Here is a 26,373-nt window from a genome sequence, read left to right as displayed (position 1 = left end):
CGCTCCCCGCAGCCCGGCGCGGTCAGCATGGTGTACACGCAGTCCGAGATCCTGCAGAAGGAGGTTTACCTCTTCGAGCGCATCGACTCCCCCGGCAGGGAGCCCATGAAGCACCTGAAGGCCGTCTGCTTCCTGCGGCCCACCAAGGTGAGAGCCCTCCCCGCGGGGAGGCGGTGGGGCTGAGCGCCTCTGATCGCCGCTCTGTCGCTGTGTGTTCCTTCAGGAGAACGTGCACTGCCTCATTCAGGAGCTGCGGAGGCCGAAGTACAGCATCTATTATATCTGTAAGTACGTGCTGTTCGGAGCTCCCGACGTTCAGGGAGGCCGATGGGAGGCACTGACCTCCCCCGTGGGCAGAGTGCCGCTGAGATGCTGAAAATGCCTGAATTGGAGATTTTACATTGTTTAGATCTCCAGATCTAAGTTTACCCTTTAATGTATTTATCGGTGACACAGACAGTGGGACCGAGTGCACCCTCAGCAGTGGCTGATGGCACTGAGTGGATCACAGAATCACAGAATTGTAGGGGTTGGAAGGGACCTCCAGAGATCATCGAGTCCAACCCCCGCCAAAGCAGGTTGCCTACATAAGTAGGTGTCCAGGCGGGTCTGGAACATCTCCAGAGACGGAGACTCCACAACCCGCCTGGGCAGCCTGTTCCAGCGCTCCGTCACCCTCACCTAAAGAAGTTCTTGTGTGCATTTGTGCGGAACTTCCTATGCTGCAGTTTCTGGCCGTTTCCCTTTGTCCTGTTTCCACACACCGCTGAAAACAGTCTGGCCTCACCACTCTGCCCTCTACACCTTAGGTATTTTACAGACCTGGATTAGGTCCCCTCTCAGTCTTCTTTTCTCAAGGCTAAACAGACCCAATTCACTCAGCCTTTCTTCGTAGGAAAGATGCTTCAGGCCCTTCACCATTTTGTGTCCCTCCCCTGGAGTCTTTCCAAGAGATCCCTGTCTTTTTTTGTACTGGAGAGCCCAGAACTGGACACAGTACTCCAGATGAGGCCTTACCAGGGCAGACTGAAGGGGAGGATCACCTCCCTCGACCTGCTGGCCACGCTCTTTTTAATGCACCCCAGAATGCCATTGGCCTTTTTGGCTACAAGTGCACTCTGCTGGCTCATGGCCAACCTGTCGTCCACCAGGACATCCAGGTCTGTCTCCGCAGAGTGGAGCGGTGCAGTTGGCACAGCAGAAGGAAGGGATGGCGTCCAGAGGGACCTGGGCAGGCTGAGGAGTGGACTCACATAAACTTAAAAGGTTCAGCAGGGCTGAAGGCTGTGTTGGGTCGGGGCAATCCCAGATATGAGTACAGACTGGGAGAAGAACTCCTTAAGAACTGTCCTGCAGAAAAGGATTTAGAAGTCCTGATGGATGAGAAGCTGGAGATGAGCCAGCAGTGAACGCTCACAGCCTACCAGGCCAACTGCATCCTAGGCTGCACCAGCAAAAGGGTGGCAGTGGGGCAGGGAGGGGATTTTCCCCCTCTGCTCTGCCCTTGTGAGGTCCTGTCTGGAGTAGTGCATCCAGGGCTGGGTCCCAGCACAAGAAAAACGGCTGTTGGAGAGGTTCCAAAGGAGGCCATGAAGATTGTCAAAGGGCTGGAGCACCTTTCCTGCAAAGAAAGGCTGAGGGAGCCAGGGGTGTCAGCCTGGAGGAGAGAAGGCTCCAGGGAGACCTGAGAGCAGCCTTCCAGTACTTAAACAGTAATTATAAGCAGGAGGGAAGTCAACTTTTTCCTCAAATAGGTAGTGATTGGATAAAGGTGAGCACTTTTAAATGAGAGGGGAGGTTTAGACTAGACATTGGGGAATATTTTCACTGAGGGTGTGATGAGGCCGTGACACTGCTGCCCAAAGAAAGTGTGGGTTCCCCATCTCTGGAGGTGCCTAAAGCTGTGCTGGATGGGGCCCTGGGCAGCCTGATGTGGGGGGGAGGGTCATCCAGCCCATGGCAGAGGGATTTGAACTCTGTGATCTCTGAGATCCCTTCCAACTGAAGCCATTCTATGAAATAGTTTTAGAAAGGGTTACATGCATATAAAATGAAATAGTTAAACTGAAACAACTGATAAGAATCTTTATAAAGCAATGCCATAACCCATATTACTCTCATATGGCTTATTCCTGAAAACTTCAGGGATTTTAAAGCTTTGTGGTGCTTCATAAACATGAAAGAAGCTGGCTTTAGAGTGCCTCTATTACAGTGGAAACAGAGAGATGAGACACTGGCCTAAATCTTGAAGGTAAATCATTTAGAGACAATGCTAACTTGTTGGACTAAACCCAGTACACAGCATCTTGTAACGCCTGGTGGATCAGGCAGGTGTTCCTCACGCATTCTGTTCGTGCTGTAGAATATTCTGTAGGTTTGGAAATGAAGCAGAATAACTACAGCGGCCTTTCTATTGAGGTGTAGCTGTCGTGCACGACAGGTTCTGGGCAGTGATCCAAAGTGGCCTCTAGATGTCCCTGTCGCCCCGCAGTGCTGGAGGAGCAGCTCCGGGTTGCAGGGGACGGTGGTGGTGACCTACTGACAGCGATGCTGAGAAGCTCCAGCTTGTTTTAAGCTGGCCACAGTGTTAAACTATTTAATAGTGCTTATCTTTTAGCTTTATAAATCTACTAATTACAGCCATGTATGGCGTTACCTAATTGAGCAGATGCTGAGCAGGGAGATGTAAGAGAGACTATTATGGGAGTGAAGGCAAATGATTTCTGTTGCAATCCACTCTTGCTCCAGGGGAGAATCAGGTCATACTGTGCTGTGATGTTCTTGTGTTCTGTGTCACTCACAGAGCCCAATTGCTCTTTCTCTGTTGTTTTCTTTCAGATTTCAGTAACGTGATCAGTAAGAGTGATATCAAGGCATTAGCTGAGGCTGATGAACAAGAAGTTGTGGCAGAAATTCAGGTGAATTTTGAATCTTTTAAGTAGGTTTCTTTATTCAAGGGCATTAGGAGGTGAATATACAAGCTAGCAAACATGCACGTGGTAATAGGAGGACTCTGGAGGTCTTAAAAAGCGTGCAACAACACTGCAGAAAACCCGTGTGTTCCATTTTTCTCTGCCCTCCAGTTGCTGGAGCTGCTGGCATTATTTCACAAGGCTGCTACGTGTTGTCTGTGGCATCAACAAAGAGCTATGTACCTGAAAAGTACAACAGGAACTGGCAGTGGAGTTGTCAGCAGAAGTGTAAAGATTATGAGTATGTAGGCATGGAGGAAGGAGAAATGATCAGAATCAGTGAGTGAAGCGCTTAGGATTTTAATGTTGCCAATACACATGCTCTTGTAGGTTGAATAGGGGTTGGCAGGGCATTAACTGTATTTGCTTTCACTTGTTGGCAGGAGTTCTATGGAGATTACATTGCAGTGAATCCACACGTTTTTTCTCTCAACCTCTTGGGCTGCTGCCAGGTATGAAAAAAGCTAACTCTCCTCCAGGGCTCTGGGGCCTTGTTTAATGGTTAACAGAGAGCCCAGTAGCCACGGCAAAGTGGGTGCAGTGGCAGTAGTTGCCCAGCAGGCAGAGTGCTGTGTCCAGCCCAAAAGGGGTGGCTGGTTGTTAGCAGGAATTGGCAATCTGGATTGTGGCCTTTGGTGTACCTGCTCCTTTAGTCAAAATATTGTCTGCTTGGAGGGAAATGCAGCTTCATGGGACAAAGGGTTTGGGGATGGCATGTCCATCTCTCACATAACCTTTCCTTCTAGGGTCGCAACTGGGATCCAGCCCAGCTGTCCAGAACAACTCAAGGGCTGACTGCTCTGCTTCTGTCCCTGAAGAAATGCCCCATGATTCGATACCAACTCTCTTCTGAGCCAGCAAAGAGGCTTGCTGAATGTGTGAAGGTGCGGTGAGCAGTGTTAAGTGAGTTTGGCAACTTTGTTTAATTTTTGTTTAATGTTTTTTCGTAATGTTCTTTAGCCAGTTCTTGTAAATTCTTCCATTTTTATGTTGTGTGGCTTTTGGCAGGTCACATCGCCTTGTTTCTGCCTCCACCAACCTATGAAAAAAGTGAAGGCCCTTATTTCTCACAAGTCCCATTAACTGCAGTGCGTTACTGATGCCTTTTGAAAGCAGATGTTGTGTTCTCAATAACAGTGTTGACTAAGATAGCGGCGCAACTTGTTTTTCTCCAGCTTTTCACTTTTTATTCATCTGTTACAAAAGTAAGAGGGAACTTTTTCCAGGTATACCTATAACCAAGTGGTTTTTTCTTACTTTTCTCAACAGCAAGTAATCACTAAAGAGTATGAGCTGTTTGACTTTCGTCGCACTGAGGTTCCTCCTTTGCTCCTTATTCTGGACCGCTCAGACGATGCGATCACCCCACTTCTGAACCAGGTGAATAACCTCAGTTGTCCAAGGGGATAGCAGTGTGAGTTCTGGAAGTGCACAGAATCTCCTGGCAGTAGCTCACAACCTGACAGGGTGTGACTTGTATTTAAGGGTAAAAAATATTGCCCCCGTTCTTTTGAAATCTTTCTTTTATTTTGTGGCTCAATTTTCAGACAGTTGAGTGTGGATTGTACATATTGGCTTCAGAGGCAGAGGTGGCCAAAAATCAGATCAAGTACACTTTCGTAAGACACACTTTGCATTTAGACACTGCTAGGTGTCTCAGCAGTGCTGTTTTAAGTGGTGTGTTTGTGCAGTCTGCTTGGTAGTACGTGAACATATTTACAGAGTGGCCAGGTGTATTTCTCTGTCTTTGTTATTGATGGGTGGCAGTATTTTTCTGTGATTCGTTTCTTTGCTGCATTGTTGCTGTGCTGCAGAACCTGGCATGGGTCTGTTTCTCTCCTTTCTGTGGGATATGCTCAGATCTCAAGTCACTCTGGGCTACCCCAGCTGCAGGCAGCACTTCAGGAAAGCGATGGTGTGGGAGCTGCTGGCGATCCTTATGCACTGGAGAAATCTGATAGTCAGCAACCAAGCTCACATGTGGTTGGTAGAGTTAAGGACAACACTCAGCACAGGGTACCAAAAGTGTTATCTGCTGTGTGGAGATTTTCTATCCAGGAGGGAGTCAAATGAATGTAAATGCAGTGTCAGGCATGTCAGCATTCTAATCAGCTTTCAGTTTTCTCTCTAAATTAAAATTAGTCTTCCCAAGATAAATATAGTAACTCACTGATGTACAGAAACATACTCTCCAGTTGCTGTGTAAGAAGCACAGGAGTGTGTAGGAAATTATAGTTTGTAACTGTGGAATCTCTGCAGCCAAAAATAAATGTTCATTCACAGAAGGAGAAGGGGAAGCTAATGGTGGCAAATAGAGCTGCTGGAACAGGAATATTAATCCCAGCTGTGCTTTTAGAGTCATTTCCTTTGAATGTACCTGCAGTAAGCATCCTTGGATGTGGTTTGTTTTCCTATATGTTGGCATCAGCACCTCTGACAGTGAGATGCCTTTGTGATAGTAACAGAATTTATTTCTGATTGTAATGTTCTGACAAAAGTTTGAGGAGCAGATACTCTGAATCTGCTCTGTTACTGGAGGAATGGGAAATGACCTTGCTTGAGTTCAGCCTGAAATCTTTCTCAGTGCAGTGTGATACCGTGCTGAAGTCAATACTTGCCTTTCTCTTTCCCCATCTGTGTCAGTGGACGTACCAGGCTATGGTTCATGAATTGCTGGGGATCAACAACAACCGCGTTGACCTCTCGCGTGTGCCAGGCATCAGTAAGGATCTCCGAGAGGTGGTCCTGTCTGCTGAGAACGACGAGTTCTACGCCAATGTAGGTGGCTGTGTCTTATGATGGGGATCTCCCTGAGTAGCTGAATGCTGGAATCAGGTTCCATTCTTGGAACCTTTCAGTCTTTCAGTGACTTTAATGTTAAGGTGAGGAAAGTTTATGTAGGGTGAAAGTCATTGTGTCACGCAGACATTATCTGACGTGTAATAACACAGTTTTTTGATAGTTTTAAATAAAATCTGGACCAATCACAAAGCTGTTTGGTCAAGTTTGAGTGTCAAATAGATGATCACCGATCTGTAGTGGTACCGAAGTGTTTTTGGGTTCACAGTGTCTTAGCTGTGTATTAGGACTTGTGTTCAAATGGTTGTGTCTTAGCTGTGTATTAGGACTTGTGTTCATTCTCTCAGATGCCCTCCTTTTTCCATGCAGAACATGTACCTGAACTTTGCAGAGATTGGCAGTAACATCAAGAATCTTATGGAGGATTTCCAGAAGAGGAAACCTAAGGAGCAGCAGAAGCTGGAATCCATAGCAGATATGAAGGTACAGACAGGACTTGTTAAAGCCCATCTGTGGCAGAGTAGTGCAGGTCAGTGCTGACTGACGCTGAAAGTCTGGATTCAGTTCAGACCTCTGCAATGAGGGGCAGGAACCTCTGTCCTGAGTTCAGCACGGTATTTTTTTACTGAGAGCCAGACCCTGTGGTAGGCCGTTCTGCACCGCTGCAGCACAGCCTTCAAGCCTGCTTGCTCTGACTGCTCCCTGAGCTGCGGTTTAGAGTCTGCTGGAATCCGGAATCCCCCCAGTTGAATTGATAAGCTCTAGTTCAGGTACTTGGTTTTACCCAGTGTGGCTGTGTAGACTTCCTATCTGAGCTGGGTCACTTGGCAGCTGCCCACAGCAGGTTCTGTTAATTTAGTCGCTGCTGAAGATTTAAAGAATCCTGGCAGTGTCTCTGGAGTTACTTTATATGTTCTTTTATTTTGAGTGTAAACAAAAAGTACAACCAAAAATCTTGTAACTGGAGAACTTTCAGTCTTTTTCTGGATTTGAGGTGCCTGACCATCCGTGCACCTGCAGTGGTCTTGCTTATTAGTGGACATGTGCAACCCAGTGATAAATTGTATAAACCACTCTTGTTGTCTGCTGCTTTTACTCTGAAGAATGTGTCGCTCTGGTTTTCCCCTCGCAGGCGTTTGTGGAGAACTACCCGCAGTTCAAGAAGATGTCAGGCACAGTGTCAAAGCACGTGACGGTGGTAGGAGAGCTCTCTCGACTGGTTGGTGAGCGCAACCTGCTGGAGGTGTCTGAGGTGGAGCAGGAGCTGGCCTGTCACAATGACCATTCCAGCGCCCTCCAGGTACCTCAGACTCGGAGCCTGGCTGTGGTCCTTTGAATTTAGGTGTTTTGCTCCTGACAGTCTCCTGCTGATGGAAGTTTGATACTGAAAATCAGTGGGAGTTTTGCGTGCAGATGTCTTCGAGGGTAGGGACGTAAGATGTTAGGATTATTCTTCTCCTACCTGTTCAGTTCAGATGGAGATGAATCATAGTTAATAACTGGCTTGAGAAGCATCTTTGCAAATTCTGTCTACATTTCACAGTACAACATTCCTTCATTGTATGTAGTTGGTTGGAACCTGGCAAGCTGCCTGCATAGGCACCAGTAAAAAAAACTTGGACCTCTATTCAGAAGCTTCTTATATTTGTTGGGAAGGAGAAGAAATGGAATCCATAACTAAACCAGACCATTCCTTGAGGTGATGACTTTTACTTCTTTTCTAAAAAACAGTGTAAAACAGTGAAAAGCCTTTTAGATAAAAGATTTCTTTGGCAGAGGGGACTGAAAAAGCCTACAAGAGACTTCTGTTATAGCTGAGTTTAGACTGAAGTTTTGACCCTGTGCTGGCTTGTTGGATTCCATGACCTGACCTAATATCTGACAGTATGTCAATAATGATGAATTGTGGCTGCTGACTATTCAGAGAAAATAGCAGTATTGTTAAGAGTGACTGTATTATAGCAGAGTCCAACTACTGACTCAGTATTAGAAAGCGAATCATTTATTTTTTATAGCTGGGATAGAAGTTACACCATATAATGGACTTATTTACACTTTGATTAGAAAACAGAAAGAATTTTGAACAGATTTGAGAGATATGTTTTCTTTACCTCTGTTACTCTCCAAGTGGGTGGCTAAGTGATAACATCAGCTCTTCGAGCACTGTCATCTATTACCAGATTCTGAGCTGATGTAAATCAGTATAGACTTGTTGAAATCATCACAGCTATATAGATCTATCAGCATATAGATGTGATCTGATAGCTTATATTTGGTGGAATTTTGATGACCAAGTATTGAAGTGGGATTGTAACCATAAAATGCATTTGCTGAGCACAACCTCTCATGCCCTCTTGCTATGTTATGGTTTCTAGGTCAGGCTTGTGCAGGTTAAAAGACAAATTTTTGACTTCTAATCTGTCAGCACGTCATGTCTGTACTGTGATCTTTGTTTCTGATGTTACAAGCAGATACTCTGCTGAAGACAACACAGAGTGTGAGTGCTGAAACTTGGGTGCTTGGCATTGGGGTCCATTTTGAAAAAATGTTGATTTTTATTGTAGTAGGTCACCTCAGATTCACTGGAGAAAGGGATGACATGAACTTCTGGAGGTGGAGCAGTTGCATGTTACAGCTTTATGGGTAGAGGAATACGTGGCAGTGCTGGAAACTGGATTGAGATGGAGGGAGGTCAGCCCCCACTGAGTGCCACACTGTAGTGGTAAGGTTGTTAGCTAGATTCACCTAATTCAGGTCTCAGTCTGCACTGAGTAGTGTTTCTGCAGTTTTTATGGCACATAGGATGCCTGCATTTCTTTATAGCCACATGCCTAAAGGGCTCTATTGTGTTTCTGTCAACTGAGAGTGACTGAAAACCATATAGCAGCTAGAAAATAAATGCAAAATGCAAAAATGGAACTGGTATATTTCTATATGAGAGATCAGTATCTCTTTAGTTGCAGTGCCCCAGGCTGTTCCCTGCTACAGACTCTTAATGGCAGGGAAGGGGCAAGGCCACAGACACAATGAAGAATAACCAGTGCACAAAATAAAGGCAGAATTGTTCTCTCACTGATGTAACTTCAGCAATTGTTAATTTCTCTGTGGCCGAGGGCCCCTGAGAACAGTACGTTTTCGTTATTCTTTTCCCGGTCTCTTTATTAATCCTGACATTGTACATGAGCCTTGAGAGATGAATGGGAGGTTTTGAATCCCATCTCCTTAGATGGACAATAGCTTTTCTGTTTTACAAGCTTCCCGCTTATATAGACATTGCCACTGTGCTGCCAGCACAGGATCCAGAATGTGGCAAGCAGGCATTGCTGTGGGCCTCTGTCCTTACCCTGGCAGGTGAATTGCTGACCTCAACAAGAGTTTCTTCGTTAACTTCAGTGAACAGCTCGCAGCCAGGATTTTACCCCATATTTTTGTAACTGGTCTGCATCAGTGGACCGGTTAGCAACAAACATAGCTGAATCAGCTCGGTCAATAACAACTGTTACAGTATTGTTTCACAGCTGTTCGATGAATATTTCCATGCTGCCTCTCTGTTCTGGGAGGATGGGAAAATGTTGCCAAGATGTGCTGGGATTTTTGGAGTGTTTGAAGGTCATGTTCTCTTGTAGCATGGAAAAAATCCTCCTAGCTGGTTCTGTCCCTGTCTTGGAACCGCCGTTTCAACCACTGTACAACTGGAAGCTCTGCTGCTCTCTTGCACTTGAGCCAATGCAGGCTGATGTTTTGCTTTAAGCACGGGGAGGATTGCAGACTTTGCTGTGCCGTTAAGTGTCGGTCCAGTCCTTAACCTGCAAGTGCAGTCAGTAGTGATGCCTCTTCCTTGAGATCCGTCTCCAGGCTTGGCATTAAGGAGCTTATTGCTCCCACTGCTCACCAAAGCTACCAACTTGGCTCTGGTGTCTTTTCCTCTGTTAACTTCAGTATCTCAACTGTGCAGTGACTGAGAAGTTGCAGAGAGGAAATAAGTACTTTTGTTGTAATGACAAGGAGTAGCACTTACATGGCAAATTGTCAGCTGACATGATAGAATAATATCCTGCCTGCAGTCCCTGGAGGGTACATGGCATGCCTCAGGGGTTCTGAGCCTTTTCTGGAAATGGTCTCTGCTTTAGCAGGTAGCCTCTGGGACGTGCAGTCCTTGTGTTTACAATGCTGCCATGTTCTGTTCAGCAGAAAAACTAATAATCTGCATGTGAGAAGTAAATAACTATGGATTTCTGTATTTACTTCTCCAGTAATCTTTCTTTGCCTTTCCATGCTGTAATTCTTTCTTTGCTTCAAAGTGCTTTGTTTGCTTCCCCCTAGCCCCACACTTCTCACATCCAGAGATTGTCTGAGATTTCAATGCTTCATTCCCACACCTTCCAGAAAACAAACTGTAGCTCTGCTAGCACTTCTTCCTTGATGGTTGATATTACGATGGAACCTGTGGGCCAGCTTTTGCTGTATTCAGGTTGGAAAAGGAAAGGGCAAAGACTAAAGGATTCTACAAGCGTCTGCGGGTGCCCCATCTGGGAGGAATGCACTGAGCTGGGCTCACTGTGAGGCACGTTATGTAGAGTTACAGGGAATTACAGAGGATCCCAGCTTCATGAAAACAACTTGCAGTCCATTATACTCCAGTAAATCTAAACAAAGAGCACGTAAGAAGCTCAGGTCTGTTGCTTATGGTAGTTTAATTCCCTTGCGTTCCTCCTGCTTGCAATTTTGTTACTAAGCAATGGGCTTGATGTTAGTCTGATTCAGTGTACTCTGAAGGCCTCTCCATTAATCCCACTTTGTATCTTGTTGCAGAATGTGCGGCGACTCCTGCAGAACCCCAAGGTGACAGAGCTCGATGCTGCCCGGCTGGTGATGCTCTATGCCCTGCACTACGAGCGGCACAGCAGCAACAGCCTGCCAGGGCTGATGGCAGATCTCAAGAATAGGGGTGTTTCTGAGAGATACCGAAAGGTAATGCAGTATTTCTCCTTCTGCTGGATGAATGAGTGGGGCAGAAGGGCACACAGGTGTCAAATTTTTCTTAGTTGGTGGAAGATGCCTGTTGCTTGCCTTAACGTAGCATAGTACTTTTTTTCTGTTGATTGCACCACACTTCTCAATAAGAGCACAGAGCTTTGCTGGGGCCTGTAGATGTTAAAGGGATAGCTAATTACTTAATTTCCATTTCCAAAATCAGTGATATCATGAAGGATTCTAAAAGCAGAGGTGGTGTGTTTGGCAGGAGTCTAGACCTGGTGTATGGCATGCAGGCAGCCTGATGCACTTTTCCTTTCTCCTTCTTCCACCTCCTGCTGAATAGGCAATAGCTGTAGCAAGGGACTTAACCAAGACAGTAAGGGGGGCTTGGCTGGGAGGGAGAGGGTGGCAGAGCTTGATAAATGTAGTGAGCAGCTGAAGAGGAGGTGGAGGGGCAGAAAAATGTCACTGTCTAGAAGATCTGCTTTCACTGCAGAGGACTGTGGGAATGAAAGCAATTCTCCCTATGCAGGCAGTGCCATGGCTGCCTGTATTCAGAGAATACTTCTCTTCCTTCTTTCCTCTCTCTGACTTCTTGGTCATTGTTCCAGTACCTCCACTGAACTCGATAGGACAACTGTATGAAATTTTGTTTCCCAGATTAACAGCACTCTGGTTTTGCCTCTCTCTGTACAGCTAGTGTCTGCTGTTGTGGAATATGGAGGGAAACGGGTCCGGGGCAGTGACCTGTTCAGTCCCAAGGATGCTGTAGCCATCACAAAACAGTTCCTCAAAGGACTGAAGGTATGGATCTGCTATAGATGAAATAATGACAGCTTTAGTCAAAGTTACAGTAATGGGGCAGGATTCTTATGCCATGTGTTCTGGCTTTCAGAGGTGTTCATTTTCTAGGCCTGGGTCAGGGGCCTAAATGGCTCAATGACCAGAAGGGTGGTGGTGGGGGGTGGGTCCAGATAAAAGAGGAACAAAAAAAACCCAGCAGCAATGATTTAAGGAAAAAACCTTAACGAAATACAAATTAATTGGAATTGAAGCTAATAAATCAAATGAATGAAAGAGAGTTTTTGATACTGAGTCTCTGATGCTGCATTGACCACCAGGGAGCTGGAAAGAGAGAGGTCGCGTGACCTCTCCATTCTTTTGTCTTTTCCCTCTTGCTGGAAGACAGAAAATAACAAAGTGAAGTCTTCTGGTGCTGAGTCTTTTCCTGGCCCATGGAAGATGTAGTTTATTCTTCTCTTCAGAACATGGACCTGCCACATGAACTCTTCAACTCCCACCATGGCATGATGCTATGAATGTAGAATACTGATGCAAAGAACGATAAAACCATGACACAGACGTTTAATTTTTTTTAGAGGTTTAATAGTAAGCGCACTGAACGTTTGAGGTGTAATTCTCATTTTAGGCAATGGAAGTTGGTTGCTGAAAAGCCCCTCTAAGTCTTGACTCAATGGTTAATAGTTGCTTTATCCATCAGATGCTGGGGCTCTTTGAGTGTGGCTTTGCTGATCAGCTTTCTTTCAGCATGCTGCCTTGCTGTATTTATTCATAACGGGAGCTTCTTTTGCACTGTAGGGTGTTGAGAATGTGTATACACAACACCAGCCTCTCCTTCAAGAAACACTGGATCAGCTCATCAAAGGAAAACTGAAGGACAGCCAGTACCCCTACTTGGGTCCCAACACCCTCCGTGACAGGTATGTGGGGTCTTGCTGGGCAGCACCTGGAATTGAAAAACGTCTGCTCTTCCCTGTGCTCCCACTTGCTTATTCTTTGCCCATAGGTGAAAAAATTCAGGCTTGCTGAATAAATATTCTGATCAAGTAGGTATTTCTTGAGCTCTCAGGTAGGTGCCAGGCTATTAAAGCTGAAATACAGTCTTCTGTTCTCCATGTTCAGTGCTGACCAAAACATTCCCACTGGAAGTAAGAGCTTAGGTAAAGATAAAGCCATTGCACCAGGCTGCCAGGATGTTCACATGATGGATTTCAACATGCCCCCTAACTTCGGTCTGTGCCATCTGGCGTTTACTTGCAGAGAACCAAAAATAGTCCAGCTGCTAACTCTCCCTTCTGAGCCAGTTACTATTTCTGATTAGAATGGGATGTTGCTGATTGTGGCCAGTAACTGTAATTGAAAAGAAGCCTGGCTGTCTGGTTCTAGCTGACTTTGCTAGATCTAGGCTAACCTGTTGTCAGTGAAGTCATTGAATATAAATATGGGCCTCAGAGTGAGGGCACTGAGTTGGTAAAGAGAGGGCTACAAGTTCTTCAACAGCTTTCTGTACAAATCACTGATTTGTTTGGTATCTCAGTTTCCTTTCTGTAAGTTACCTTAAGTTCTGCGGCATGCTGGCTGGCATTTCTTATTCCTCCTAGTAGTGTCCTTGGAGGGGAAGATCTTGATGTTGCTTTGGTTCCTTTGGGTGATCTGTGGTGAGACCAGCACAACTATTCTCTAAGTCTTCTCAAATGTTCGCTGAATGCCCCAGGGTTTTACTTGCAGCATTACAACAGCCATCATGCTCTTCACATGCTCCATATGACTGGCTTTTTATCAGCAACTGCCACATTTGTAGTGAGGCAGAAAATAAATTCAAGGTAGTAAAATTCTCACCAAATGAGGTGGCTACTGCAGGGAAGTCTGAGTTAAATTGAATATGCAGGTTTGTTTGGAGCTAGAGGAAGTGGGCTTGGGGACCAAGGGGCAGCAGTGTCAGGTAGGTGGGAGGGGCAGGAGCTGTCATTCATGTCTGGCTCTTCAAGATAACACACACACTGGTCTTCTCACTTAGCCCTGCTTTGGGGCATTTACATCCACCTGATGAAAACAAAAAGGTATTTTGTAACAGGGAAGGACCCAAATTCCATGCCAAGTTGGTGGCAGGGGATATAAATCATTTCATTTATGAATTAAAGAATTATAATCGTACAAGAATCAATTTGTTTATGTATGTCCTTGGTAGACTGAAACTTACCTGCCTTACTCCAAATTTTCCTTTAAAAAATAAAATGGTGGACAGGGTGGATGGACAGTTTTAATGAGTGTGAGATATCAAGGCCCCTTCCTAGTAACAGATAGGGCATATCTGGCATGGATATCTCCTTGAAAGAGATGGATTTCAGCCCAACAAAAAGAGATGGAGTGATGGGAAACATAGTGGGCAGAACAGTAGAGACTGCATCCAGGCAGCCCTGACCCTGGTTGCTTCTGAACTAACTAGAAGCAAATGGTCTTCTGACCTTTGTTTTCTCATTCTTAGTACCCATTTACATTCTGCTGAGTTGTGTTTCACTTAGGTTCCTCTTTAAATGTTTAAGAGCATGTGGTTATTGGGGCTGTTCCCATATGGGGAAATCTTGTTCAGCTTAAGACATGAGAACTCTAGGAATCAAAGGTTCTGTAGCTTTGAGAAAACATCAGTGCCAAAATACTTTTGTGCCTGGTCTTTATTTGCTTTTCAAAATGGAGGTGCAGCACTGTGCTGTATCTTGGGTATGAATATTAAATGTCATGCAACTGAGTTCTCATCTAAAGACAGATTCTAGCTATCAATTTTGGAAGAAAAAGAACTGCTGTATGGTGTTGCTGCAGTGCCAAATGAGTTGTGTGAGGAATTTACATTAAATAGTTTTGCAAAACTTCCACTAAATTGCAGCCTGAGGCAAACTGGGCTATCCTGCTTCTCACTGTATTTCCAGAGGATGGTGTTACCGTGACTGGCAGCAGTTCAGCAGCAGGTCGGGGCAAAAGGCTTTGTATTTTTTGATCAAAGGGAGGCAGTTGCTTCAACAGCAGAGAATTTAAAAGGATTCTTTTTAACTGTTTCTTTCTGTATTAAACATCACACTGTTGCGAGGAAGGAAAAGCTCATGGTCCAAATTCATCTGTGGAAATCGGCAGCGGTGAAGGAGAGGGAATCTGCAAAACACTGAGCAGGGTTTCTAGGAGAGAGCAATAAGCAATTCTGCTTTATTTTGCTTCTCTTTTCTTTCCTGCTGTGTTAAATGTTGTCCTTTTCTAGCAAGCCATAAGTCTGCAGTCCCCTCTACCTTACTGCTGGAAAGTACCAACAAAAGTTCCTGCAGCTCCTTCCCATTGCAGCAATCTGTGTGAGCCCAGCTGCGTTGTGCACTGCAGAAGATGCCTCCAAAGGCTTGTGACACATTCAGAGCACTGCTGGGCTCTGCAAAGTGTGCCCTTTTAGTGGCATTTTTGCTTTGTTTATGCTTTGGAATTGCCTGGGAATTTCTCTAAGTAGGGCATTTGTCCTGGCAGGCCAAGTGGGCCTCGTGGTGTTAACACATGAGAACTCACTGATACCATCCAGTGATACCACCCAAGATATGCTGTGACTTGCAGCCTGAGTGTGATCTTTCACCTGTAATTTTGTTGAAGGAGGAGTTGCTCTTGACTGCTTGAGGAGAGGAAGAATTTGGAAGCAGTTCACCATTATAAATGTGACACGCATCTGAAGGGATGGGTGAGGTGCCTCCTTAGGCAGTAAATATAAAATCTCCTTTTTTGGAAACATCAGCTTGCAGCGTGTGTTGTGGCACCACTTAGCTGTGCCCTTTTTTATCTGAGCTCACACAACACCACCCTAAAGATGATGGAAAGTAGTTGCTATTGCTAAATCATACATATTATCTTGTGTTTAGTATGATTGGTGTTTTGTGGTTTTTTTTTTTCAAGCCAAAACTCTGACAGTGTCCTTGTTTGTTCAAGGCAGTTGCTTTATCCTCCTCTGTGAAATGCTCAAGCATTTAGCTGTTAAATTGGCAGTTAACCCGAGGAAATACATAGCCACATCCACAAATTGGAGCTGAGGAGCACAACAGCTGGAGGTAGTGTTCCTGTAGATTGCTTTCCCACTAATCCTGTAAGAGTCTTGGGGTTTCTTCCTGTTCCAAAATTCCTTATTGTTCGCCCATGATAGAAGCAATAATTCCCTGGGCACTCCATGAGAACACTGAGATGTTTTTCATGTGGCTTATATATGTGTGTGTTCATATGTGTATATATATGTATGCCTTTTTTCCTTGCTATCGATGTGTGTACATATATATGTGTACATATAAAACCCACCTTGAACTTCCATCTGTAGGGTTTCTTAGTTCAGCCTCCCTTAGCAGTTTGATATGTAATCCTCATCAGTGCTACATGAAGTATGGCTGTTCCTGGCAGTATTAGTCTGCTTCTGCTTTCATTTATGGTAGTGGAGGAGTGCTAGGGTAGTGCAGACAGGAATGGTCTCATTATTTGCTGCTGCTTCTCCTGTGTGTACTCAGTTCCTCTTTAACTTGATGTGATTTGAAGCGGACTTCATCATTTTCAAACCTGTTTTAACACATTTGTAAATACCTTCATAAGATACTTCTCTGTTCTTGACCCTGAGGTTGAAAAACTCTCAAATCGTCCCTCCTGTGCATCTGGGCTTTGCATAAGCGAGAAACACAGTTTCCCTTCCTCAGCCAAGCCTTTTCTCTGTGAAGTGATTGGGCTGCTAATGCACAGCCACCTCATTTGTGGAGATCCAACATCAATTCATGTAACCCTATGAGGGAAACTGTGACCTCAGGACTTGGGACTGCTCCCTGTGATGAGAATGAGCAGGAGAGGTGTCTTGGTGACAGTGATAGATGATGGAAGATTCGTGGACTGGTTCATGATAAGATGATGGGTTGGTAGTTAGGATGTGTTGGCGTTGAACTTGATGATCTTAGTGGTCTTTTCCAACCTTTACAATTCTGTGATATTTCAGAGGAGCGCACGGGAACTGGCTGCACAGCTTCTGCATTTAAATCTTTAGGTCTCTTAAAGTTCCAACCCAAAATGCATAAATGATGGTATTGGAGGTTGATGCTGTGGACTTCAGGCTGCTAATAAGCTGCCTGTTTCATTTCCTTATTGCTCCTGTGATCCAGTTAGTAAAGATATCTTTACCTGGAAGGTCCATACTGACCTGCAGGCTTCCTCACCTGAAAGGGATTCTCCCTAAGAACTGTGGCATTGCCTACTGGCCACATCCCTTACACATATTGTGATAAAAATTGGTTTGTAAGGATTTTCAATATGATTCTTTTTTTTTTCAGTCTACAGCTGCTTATCAGATCGCTTCATTGCTATGCTTTGCCTTCCCTTTGATTTCCATTCCCAAGAGACTTGGGCACATTTGCATCTAGTTTTCAAAGCGGCCTGCCTGAACGCAGGCAAAAAGACAAGGTACAGCACTGCCCTGTCCTCTGGGGCTGCTCAGTGGCTCGTGCTGCCACTACAGGACAGTCTGCCCTCAGTCTGCCTGAGCAGGATGTCTGAACCTGCACAACTTGGGTGTGCGGTTGCTATATATAACCTGCTTGTTTTAAGGCTGCAGTGCAGATTTCACAGCCTGTTCCTGCACAGGAGACACAGAGTAGTTCTGCAGGGAGACAAGTACACTGAATCCCAGTCTCTGTAAGGGAAGCTGATGCAGCACAGACTGAAATCGTGTCCTGTGCTCCTGGCTGCATGGGCTAAGCCATGCACAAGGACACTTGCCACTGTGTCCAGGGAGTGCTGGCATAAAGCATCTGATAGAACGTGTTGTAATCATGCTGACTTCTCTGCAGAGGATTCTATTCTAACTCTTGTACTTTACAAGGAGGCTCTGCAGTAAGTTGCTCACAGGTTTCAGGTACTGAGGTGCAGTTTTCCCTCTCCACCCCACAGTGGCAGTCTGCCTGCACCTCCTAAAGTATCCTAAAGACTTTGTTTTGGCTGTTCAGGGCATGTTATGCTGACCTAACCTAAGCTTCCAGAAAACACCCATGCCTTGGAAGATTATTGGTAACAATGGTTGCTTTGAGGAGGGATTTTTCTTACCTTTCTGCATCCTTTCCAGGGGCAGGGAGGCAGTAGTGTGCACCCGATGGCTAACACAGTTGTTTGGAGCCAGCATCCCATTCTGATGGCAGAAGCAATTTTGCTCTTTGTAGGGTTCTCTTGTCAGTGACAGCTCTTCTGAAGTGAGTGCTGCTGCTCCTCTGGGCAGTAACAGGTGTCTTGGGCTTTCCAGGGTGGCTTCTCAGCCAGGAGTAACCAAAGACAGCATTAAGGTGATTGCCAGGGTCATCCCTGTCTTATGCTTCATTTGCTTTGTCACTGATCCAGAGCTTGCACAGACAGAGCAGATGAATGCCTGCTGCTTTCACCACTGCAGCAAGCGTCTGTGTTCTAACAGAGGTACCTACTTGGAAAGCAGAGACTAGTTTTGAGACTGTGACAGAAAGTTAATTGTGTTGAGACTTGCCTGCTCTCCAGAGTGAAACACTCTGATTGCAGAAGGGGATGGTGTGCAGCTGGTGGGATGCAATCCAGACCTTTCATTATAGATTCTGCAGAAATCACTCTTATAGCTTCTAGGTGCTAGCAAAAGCTAATTTTGTGCTTACCATCCTTACTATGGGTGGTTACACCTTTACTTCCTTTGAAAGCAGAACATGCAGGACGCGTGCCTAGATGCCTGGAGGATATGCCGAAGCATAAATCCTCTGTTCTGTAATCAGCCAGCAAAACTGCAGCTGATCTGTGCCCTTCCAACCAAGCCCAAGAGCTCTGAAGCTCCACTGCTGTCCTCATTTGACTCCAAATTGATCTGAATTTAACAGCCACAGCGGCGTCTCCATCATGCATTAAACATCAGTGATGTGTCATGGTGGAGCTCTGCAGGGATACGGCGTGTGAGTGTGCTGAGGAGGCTGTCAGGACCGTGAGCACGGTGTGTAAATGTTTAGGAGAGACAGTGTTTTAAAGGCGACTTCATGGGCTGTGTGTTGTCAGTCTTCAGCCCAGCACATCACAGAATTGAAATGTGGTCTGGGAGAGAAACCAGCAGGATTGCTGCCTCCGTGCCCATAGCTGGTACGGGATTTATGCAGTTTTGTATTTGTGTCTATTGCAGGCCCCAAGATATTATTGTTTTCATCATTGGAGGGGCGACTTACGAGGAGGCACTGACTGTGTACAACCTGAACCGCACCAACCCGGGTGTCAGGATCGTCCTTGGCGGGACCACCATCCACAACACCAGAAGGTAACAGCCCTGGCAGTAAGCCAGGGATTCTGCGTGCATTAAACTGCTGACACGAATGTGAATTGGTGATGCCTGAGGGATCTTCACTGCTCAATAGAACACAGATATGTGTCTAAGTGGTCTGAGCCCAGCACTGCTCATTATGGCTGAGAGACGTATTATCAAGCTGAAGGTTTAATGTTTGCTTTGCTGAGGAAGTAGATTTGTATAGGTTTTCCTGCTTATAATTCACCATACACTGTACTATGAATGAAAAGCCAGTGCAGCACACAAGGATTCAGAGCTGACTGTGGTCTCATTGCTTCTGTTGAAATCTGGAGCAGTTGCATTTGATAGCAGTGAAGTTAATGTACCTATGATTAGAATGGAGTTCTGTGACTACACTGCTTGCAGGCTCTGTGCCGCCCACGAGCCTGCAGAGCATTGGCTGTGCCTTTTGCATTTCTCCCTGGAGAACTTTCCTTATTGGTTTGTTTTACACTCTGAGCTGCCTTTCCTGGGAGGCCAGACAGTTGTGAGGGCTCAGTCCTGCAGGACTGAGTGGGAGCAGGGAGCACTGAGCAGCTGAGCTTCGCTGATTTCCTGGACACTGTCTGAGTCATTCTAGCAGCTGGCTAAAAATGTAGACCATGTTGAGGATTGTTTTCAATCAGCACAGCTTGCTGCCTCAGCTGAGCAGAGGCATTTGTTGCATGTCTTATGGAAAGTCCAAGTAAGAAACCAGCTGAAGAAATTGGGACTACCACAGACTACTGCCAGAATTTAGGATTCCAAACTTGGTCAGTTTTGCTTTTCTGTATCTTGTTTGCCTCACTTTGGTGACATTGCCTTCCCATTTCATTGGATGCCTAACTAAGCAGATAATTTACTTTGAAATAGATTCTGCTCCGTGACTGATGTACCTTGTCTCTTGCTTCCACTGAACAACATTTGAGCAGAAAGAATGGCCTCTGTTATAGAATTGCCCCCAGTAATATCCTATCATCTTATCTTAAGAGAAGAATTTTCATTCTTGTAGGAGGCAATCTACTATAGGAGTCTTGTCTCTGTGAGCTATATCAGGACCACTGGTGAGTGGTCTGTCACTGGAACAGCCTCCAAAGGACACTGCTCTCAGAAGGAGGGAATGTGACAGGTGACATGTCTCTGCCATGTGTTGCAGCAGGAAGTGTGCTGAAATCCAAGTCCTGGGAGAGCCGCTTGGTTGTCCAGCAGCTGCTTGGAGCTGAAAGGGAGCACCAGGCTGAGAGGGAAGGGCAGCTCCAGCGTGGCCAAGTAGGAGCACAAACAGAATGGTGCTGCGCTGGAAGAAGTTGTGCTTCTCAACGTTCAGGATGGCATTTTTAGAACCACTCTGGGTGCCTCAGCAGTGCTCTGGAGCTCAGGAAGCACACGCTGTTATTGCCACAGGCTTTGTGTGTCAGAAATACAGCTGCCAGGTGCTTCCTTGATCTCAATTACTGACAGGTAGACACAGGTGTGGTGCATAGGCTAAAAAATGGTTTTGGATTTAGGCCATGTCTGCGCACTGTTGCTGTGTTAGAGTGCGGTGTGATATTTTTAACACCCCTGCACTTTTGCCCTTCCTTTTCACGCCTTCAGGCTCCAAAACTGCCTACACAAAGCAGTAATAACTCTTATGCAAGGCGTTCCAGTGGTTCCCACCATCACTTTGCTAAAAAAAAAATGCCCAAACCCACCGAATTCCCACTCCAAAATTTGGCCCTTTCTTTGGTTTAATTTCAGCTGATGAGAAAGCTCCTGAACTGGTGATAGCCCAGAAGCAAATTACTGTCACAAATTGGGTTACAGAGGCAAGTCTGTATTAGCCCACATATCAACCAGTGCCTGCCCAAATTACCAGGCTTCCTCGACCTTTGCTTTCCAGAGTGGCTTTTGAACTAAGTCCTGTACTAGCCAGACCTGGAAATAGTAAGAAAAAGAGATCAGACTAGCTGCTTCTTAATTAGGAAACAAAAGAAATGAAGTGAATTGTCGTCTTGAAGGGTGCAGAAGAACTGGTTCATGTTCACCTGACATCCAGTTCAACCTCTCAGTCTACCATTGCATTCCAAGGCTGATTTTGACATCTGCCAACAGTCCTACATCAAACCTTAACCAGCGTCTGCGCTGAGAACCTGGATAGCACCGTCATCACACCACACTAAAAACACAAAACCAGAACGAAGATAGGAAGATGGCACAGCTTTTCACTCCAGATTGGAGGCCAGGACCTGCCCTGCAAGGGTATCAGTGCAGCACATTCAGCAGAAACTGTCAATGGGGGAGGGAGAATGGAGGAAACCTGGCAGCGTTTGGTCTAGAAGGAAAATGAGCAGGACAGGTGAGAAGGGATGGTTTTAGGTTCCCACCCCTGCTCTGCTGCTGACCTGTTAGGTGACAGTAAGCAACTTTCTGCTTTGTCTGTTTGCACTAGAAGGTCTCTGAGCTTTGTGAAATTTAAGATTTGCAACTACACTCCTTAGATTTGTGCTGTAAGGAGTAACATTAGCTAGCTGGAGCTTCTACCGTGACTGAGTTTTGGTGCAGCCTCTGAATTATTTACAGAAAAACGAGGATACTGTATCAGAATTTGCATTTCAAAGAATGAAGTGAAAAAAAAAATAATTTAGAAAGGCTATGGCTTTATAGGGGGTTAATGGTAGGGGTCCTGTCCGAGAACACTGAGATGAGGGCTCTCAGGAGTCCTGCTCTGAAAATAGCCCTTTCCCAAGTGAGTTGCTTTTCCCTCGTGGCTTGAATAAGATTTCCTGAATGATGAAAGGCCACACTGGTAATAACAATAGAGCTTCCCAGACAAAAAACTTAATGATTTTCAGGGGATGGCTGACACTCTGCAGGAGGAGGAGCAGCATATAGAACAGAGTGAGCCAGCTCCCACCAGGTACCCAAGAAGAGGAGGAAGGTTTCGTGTCTGCAGCGATCGTAGCAAAGTGTGTGAGGATTCTGGCTATATCAGCAAATACACCAATATGTGAGCAAACCTAGATTTGATGGTGTTCTAACTCCTCCAGTAATCCACCAGCCTTCCTTTAATGAACCGCTGCTTATTTCTGCTGGATTAGGACTGATATGTCACAATAAAGGGAGATTTTGATATTAATGCGAGGAGCAGCACGTGTAAGCACACTAATCCCATGCTTTCATTGTTCTTACAGCCCAACTTAAATTGTGATCAACATCTGTGTTTATGGAGTGGGGGATGGCTTAGGGGGCATCGATCTGCTGCTTCTCAAGGCAGGCACAAACAAACCCTCAGAGTTGGTTGTGCCATTACAGCTCTATACTGGTGTAAAGCTTATTTGTGGAAGAGACCATCTGTGTTGTCCAATGGGATGCTTGAAAGTGTGGGTGAAAATGCTCCTTTACACACTGTGTTTGCAAAGGTCTCAAATTGGGCATAGGAAGGACCATTTTTAAGTTTCTTTATGCTACATAGTGATGTCAAGGAGAATCTGTCCGTGTTGATCTTCATGGATTTGTATCCATATATATGCAAAATAAGAGCAGGTATTTAATAGCAATGCCCATATTCTGAAGTGAGGCTCGGGATTCCTTGTAAATAAATCAGGTTAGAGGCTCTCTTGTTGGAGATTATTCCTTGATTTAAGAAACTAACAGACAGCCTCTTACCATTCGGTGTATGGAAGTACACCGATACATATTGGAAATGTTCTGAGATCCGGCAGGGTCGAAAAAATCGGTTGTTTGTCAGGATTATTCAGTGTTTTTGTAATTGAACCACGTTGTCTTCCTGTTACTTTGGAAATTTTTGCTGCCCTACTAAAAACACTTCTGCTATGATGTGATTTTGAGAAGGATAAGGAAGGGCTTTCCTGTACGATGAGCCCAGGCAGTGCGCCCTGCAGAGATGTGCCCCACAGAGGAGAGCCCAGATCTGGGCTGTGTGCACCATCTGCATCTCTTCTGCTTGGTGCTCAGCCTGTGGCTCTTCTGCTGCACCTGCCCCCGGGCAGAACCACCTGCTGCACAAAGACGTGAGTGCAGAGCTCCTCTCTGTGTTCTCCCAGCGATGTGATGAGCTGTAATGAGAGGCTGAGGATTGTTAATTGTGGGTTCTTTTGAGAAGTATGTGTGTAATATGTTTTTCAATTACAGTTATGGTGAATGTGGGAGTTCATTCTTGACTTGATTCCTGGCCATAGCAGTTACTGAGGAACCCAGATAAATTTGGGCAGATCTGTGCTGGAGTTGAATCTGTGGGTTCCCAGGGACTTTCTCCTTCCTTGGAGGATTTCAGTACACTGTTGTGTCTGTAGAGGGGCTGGGTGCTTACACCAAAGAGCTGTGAAGCCTGCGGTTTTGCTGTGGCTTTAGGGCTAGGAGTGACAGCAAAGTGTGTAATTATGGGGCAGTGGAACCCAGTGTGTTTGGTTGAGAGCTGGAGAGCTGCTGCCACTTCCTAAAGAAAAGGCAAAGTGATTTCTTGCTGTTGGCAAACAGCTCCAGCACCGGTCCCATGGGCACACAGTCCTGCTTTTCCTGCACAGCCACCTGGATTGCAAGGAAATTTCACTAGAGAAGGGGTTAAAAGAGATCAATAATGCCTAAAAAGGGATGAATGAGACCCAGAGACCATCTGGTGTGTGGGACTGACTCATCCAGAGCGCAGGTTAAGCAGAAACCTGCTGTGACTAATCCGAGGGAATGCCAGCCTGACCCACTTACCCACTTCCAGCAATAGCTCAGCTGTCTCTTGGTGCCGAATTCGGCCGGTCCAGCCCATGTTGTGATGCTGGTGATGCTGGTGCCCATAGGGGAGCACCCGCACCGGCCCTTAGGATCCTTAATCTGGAGGGAACAAGGTGTGGGAGCAGGTGGAGGCATCCCTGATCCTCTCTGTGCTTCTTTCTATGATGTAATGGGGAGACTGTTGTCCAGGAGTCCCTTTTAAAAGGAAAAGCAAGTCATCCTTTGTTGAGAACGCAGTCTGTGTGGCTCTAATGCCTAAAAATAAAGCTGGAGGAGGGATGGCTTTGGCTGTAATCGCCGTGCTGGTGGACCACAGCAAAATGCACCTCCTGTGCGTCAGGCTGCTGCCCTCAAGAACGCGTATTTCTGAGCAGTGCAGGGTTGAGATCTGCAAATTGGTGCAGGCATTTGCATGTGGTTTTTGGTTGTGTTTTTTTTAACTTTTAGAAATTCTCAGGATTCACAGCCTTCACAGGTAGCCCTATCTCACCTTACCCCACTTCTAGGTGAACAGAGATTTTGTAGTATTTGTGGTGTATCCTGATTTTTATTTTAGTTTACTTTTTAAGCATTAATGTCAGGATAATTTGATCAGCATATTGAAGCATGAGTCAATGGGAGCTGGTGGTAGTGTCCTCCTGGTAGCACAGCCTCAGCAGAGCTCACGTGGCAGCACTGCTGTGGCGTAGCACAGTGCCCGGCAGCCTCCCACGCTGCACAGAGTGGTGGTGCAGATAGCCACCGTCCTGCCTGGTGCTCAGGGCTGCTCCTGCTTGGCTTTGCAGGCGGGAGCGCTGTGCAAAAGTGTGGAAAAGCCTATAGCTGAACAAAAACAATGCAAGAAGCTTTAAAGAATCACTCTTTCAAATCCTTTTTTTATTATTCCTTTTGAATTAGTCTCAAACCTTAACCCACTTCTAAACCTATTTAGACAAGGGTGCTCTCCTCGCTCGCCATCCTTTGCTGGATTAAGCTGCACTGTGATCTGTGCAGGGGTTGAGGCTGCTGGAATGCAGTGTGCTGCAGCTAACCTTGAGTGAGCTCCAGCTCACGTAGCACAGGGCAGGTACCTGCTGCTCAGCCCGCCCTGCGCACCCCATCCACCCCTGCACACCCATCCACCCCGACCTGTGTGCTCATGACAGGGGTAAGCCTGGAAACTAAACCACCATGGCATGTTTCAGGGATAAAACTGGCCTTTGAAGACTGGTTGGTGACAGAATGGGTGAAGTTAATTTTGCAGACCTATCGAGGTAGAAATCTTCTCTCTCGCTGCATAACCAAAGAGCCACAGTCCTGCCCACAGCAGGAGTTCGGTGCTGGCAAACAGGGCTGCCTGTGCAGCGATCTCATCACAAGAGCTTTAAGGTGCTCTGCAAGCAAGAATGGGATTTTCCACACTGTCACACAGCCTAACTCAGCTCTTAAAGACATAACGGGGAATTTTGCTGTGGTTTAAATGGAAATAGGTTTGGACTAAGACAGAGTGATCTTGTAAGCTCAGATTTCAGTCTCTCGGTCCCCAAAACAGGGCACAGCCCCGACCCACCTGTCCAAGTTCCTGCCCGCTCCAGGCTTTCCCCCTCCAGTTGGCCAGCCTTAGCCCCTAACCCACAGCACAAGGGTTTGCTGAGAGTCCCAAATGTGGCCCTGAAGAAGTCGTCCTTTTGTTTTCCTATGGAACCATTGCTCTGGTACATGGCTGAGCCAAATGCTTGGCTTTAGATCCTTGGGGCCCCAACTTCCCTTAGGAAAATCGGAGAGAGAAGGTAAAAGGATGAAGCTTTTTTAAGCATTTTACTTAGTCCTTGAGCTCTGGCTGGATTAATGCTTGGCACCCAGGGACTTCCATGAGGCTCATTAGTTGGATTGAACCATAAAACATGGTTCAAACAGGCTGAAAGCAGAGTGAGGATCCCAGGCAGGTGAGAGCCCTGCAATGGGCTGAGGGAGGCTGAGCACAACCCAGGGCTGCTTTCAGAATGCCCTGCCAAAGATGCCACAGCAGGAGGTTTCCACCCTGCTTCTTCCTGCTCTCTTATCCTCACAGGAAGGCTGGGAGCAAGCAGAAAACCAAGCCTGAGCTCTGACCTTCCTGGGTTTGTTGCCAAGAATCAAATGGGGCTGCCAGCAAACCCAGGTGCTGAGCTAGGCTGAGAGAGCGAGGAGCCCATTTTGGGAGCCTTACGGGATGGGGCATTTAGGGAGGGATGGAGCTTCTCAGTGGAGGTGATCCTTGCCGGCTGCCTAGGCTTTGTTGCTCAGGGAGCACTTGTTGGTGTGGTTCAAAGGCCATGTGGTTGCTTTCTGTTGGCTGGGAGACTAACCTGAGCTTTGCTTGGCAGCTTCCTCGAGGAGGTTACAGCTTCAGGTTTCCGCGGCCGAAGCACCGAGAGCTCCCATGCTGTACCAAGGCCAAGCAGCAGGCGGTGAAGCTTGGGGCAATTCTTGCCTCCCCCATGCTCTGTGCTGGTGTTGGCCTGCATGGAGGAACGTGCCCCAGACTGCAGCACCCACACCGTCTCCACTCTGACATGGGACACTCAGAACATCCCTCTGCAAACACTGCGTGTCTGCCGTGATGCTGCCCCGAGGCTCTGCTCTGCTGATGTGTCCAGACACATGTGAGTCCCCTAACGAACATCTAGTGACACGGCCCAGACCTTCATGTGCATCTCTGGAAGGTGAAGCTGATGGGTATTGTTCTGCTCAGTTGTCTGTATATTTTGAGTCCTATTAAAGAACTCATTTTGGCTGAACCTCTTTTCTATTAAAGAGTGCCACTCCATGCTT

General features: G+C 46.2%; 1 protein-coding gene across 1 annotated transcript; it reads left to right on the top strand.

Moving 5' to 3' along the window:
• The first annotated feature begins 6 nt into the window (after nt 1-6).
• Nucleotides 7-26,373, top strand: VPS45 (vacuolar protein sorting 45 homolog). The gene is made up of 14 exons (XM_010723830.2): nt 7-147; nt 224-284; nt 2,839-2,918; nt 3,356-3,424; nt 3,719-3,856; nt 4,242-4,352; nt 5,616-5,750; nt 6,141-6,254; nt 6,904-7,071; nt 10,584-10,742; nt 11,445-11,552; nt 12,348-12,469; nt 18,715-18,846; nt 25,926-26,373. The coding sequence occupies exons 1-14, from the start codon at nt 28-30 to the stop codon at nt 26,011-26,013; spliced, it is 1,605 nt and encodes a 534-aa protein (XP_010722132.1). The 5' UTR covers nt 7-27; the 3' UTR covers nt 26,014-26,373.

Source organism: Meleagris gallopavo, chromosome 27, assembly GCF_000146605.3.
Source record: "Meleagris gallopavo isolate NT-WF06-2002-E0010 breed Aviagen turkey brand Nicholas breeding stock chromosome 27, Turkey_5.1, whole genome shotgun sequence".
NCBI lineage: Eukaryota > Metazoa > Chordata > Aves > Galliformes > Phasianidae > Meleagris > Meleagris gallopavo.
This window is presented reverse-complemented; position numbering and strand designations above follow the sequence as displayed.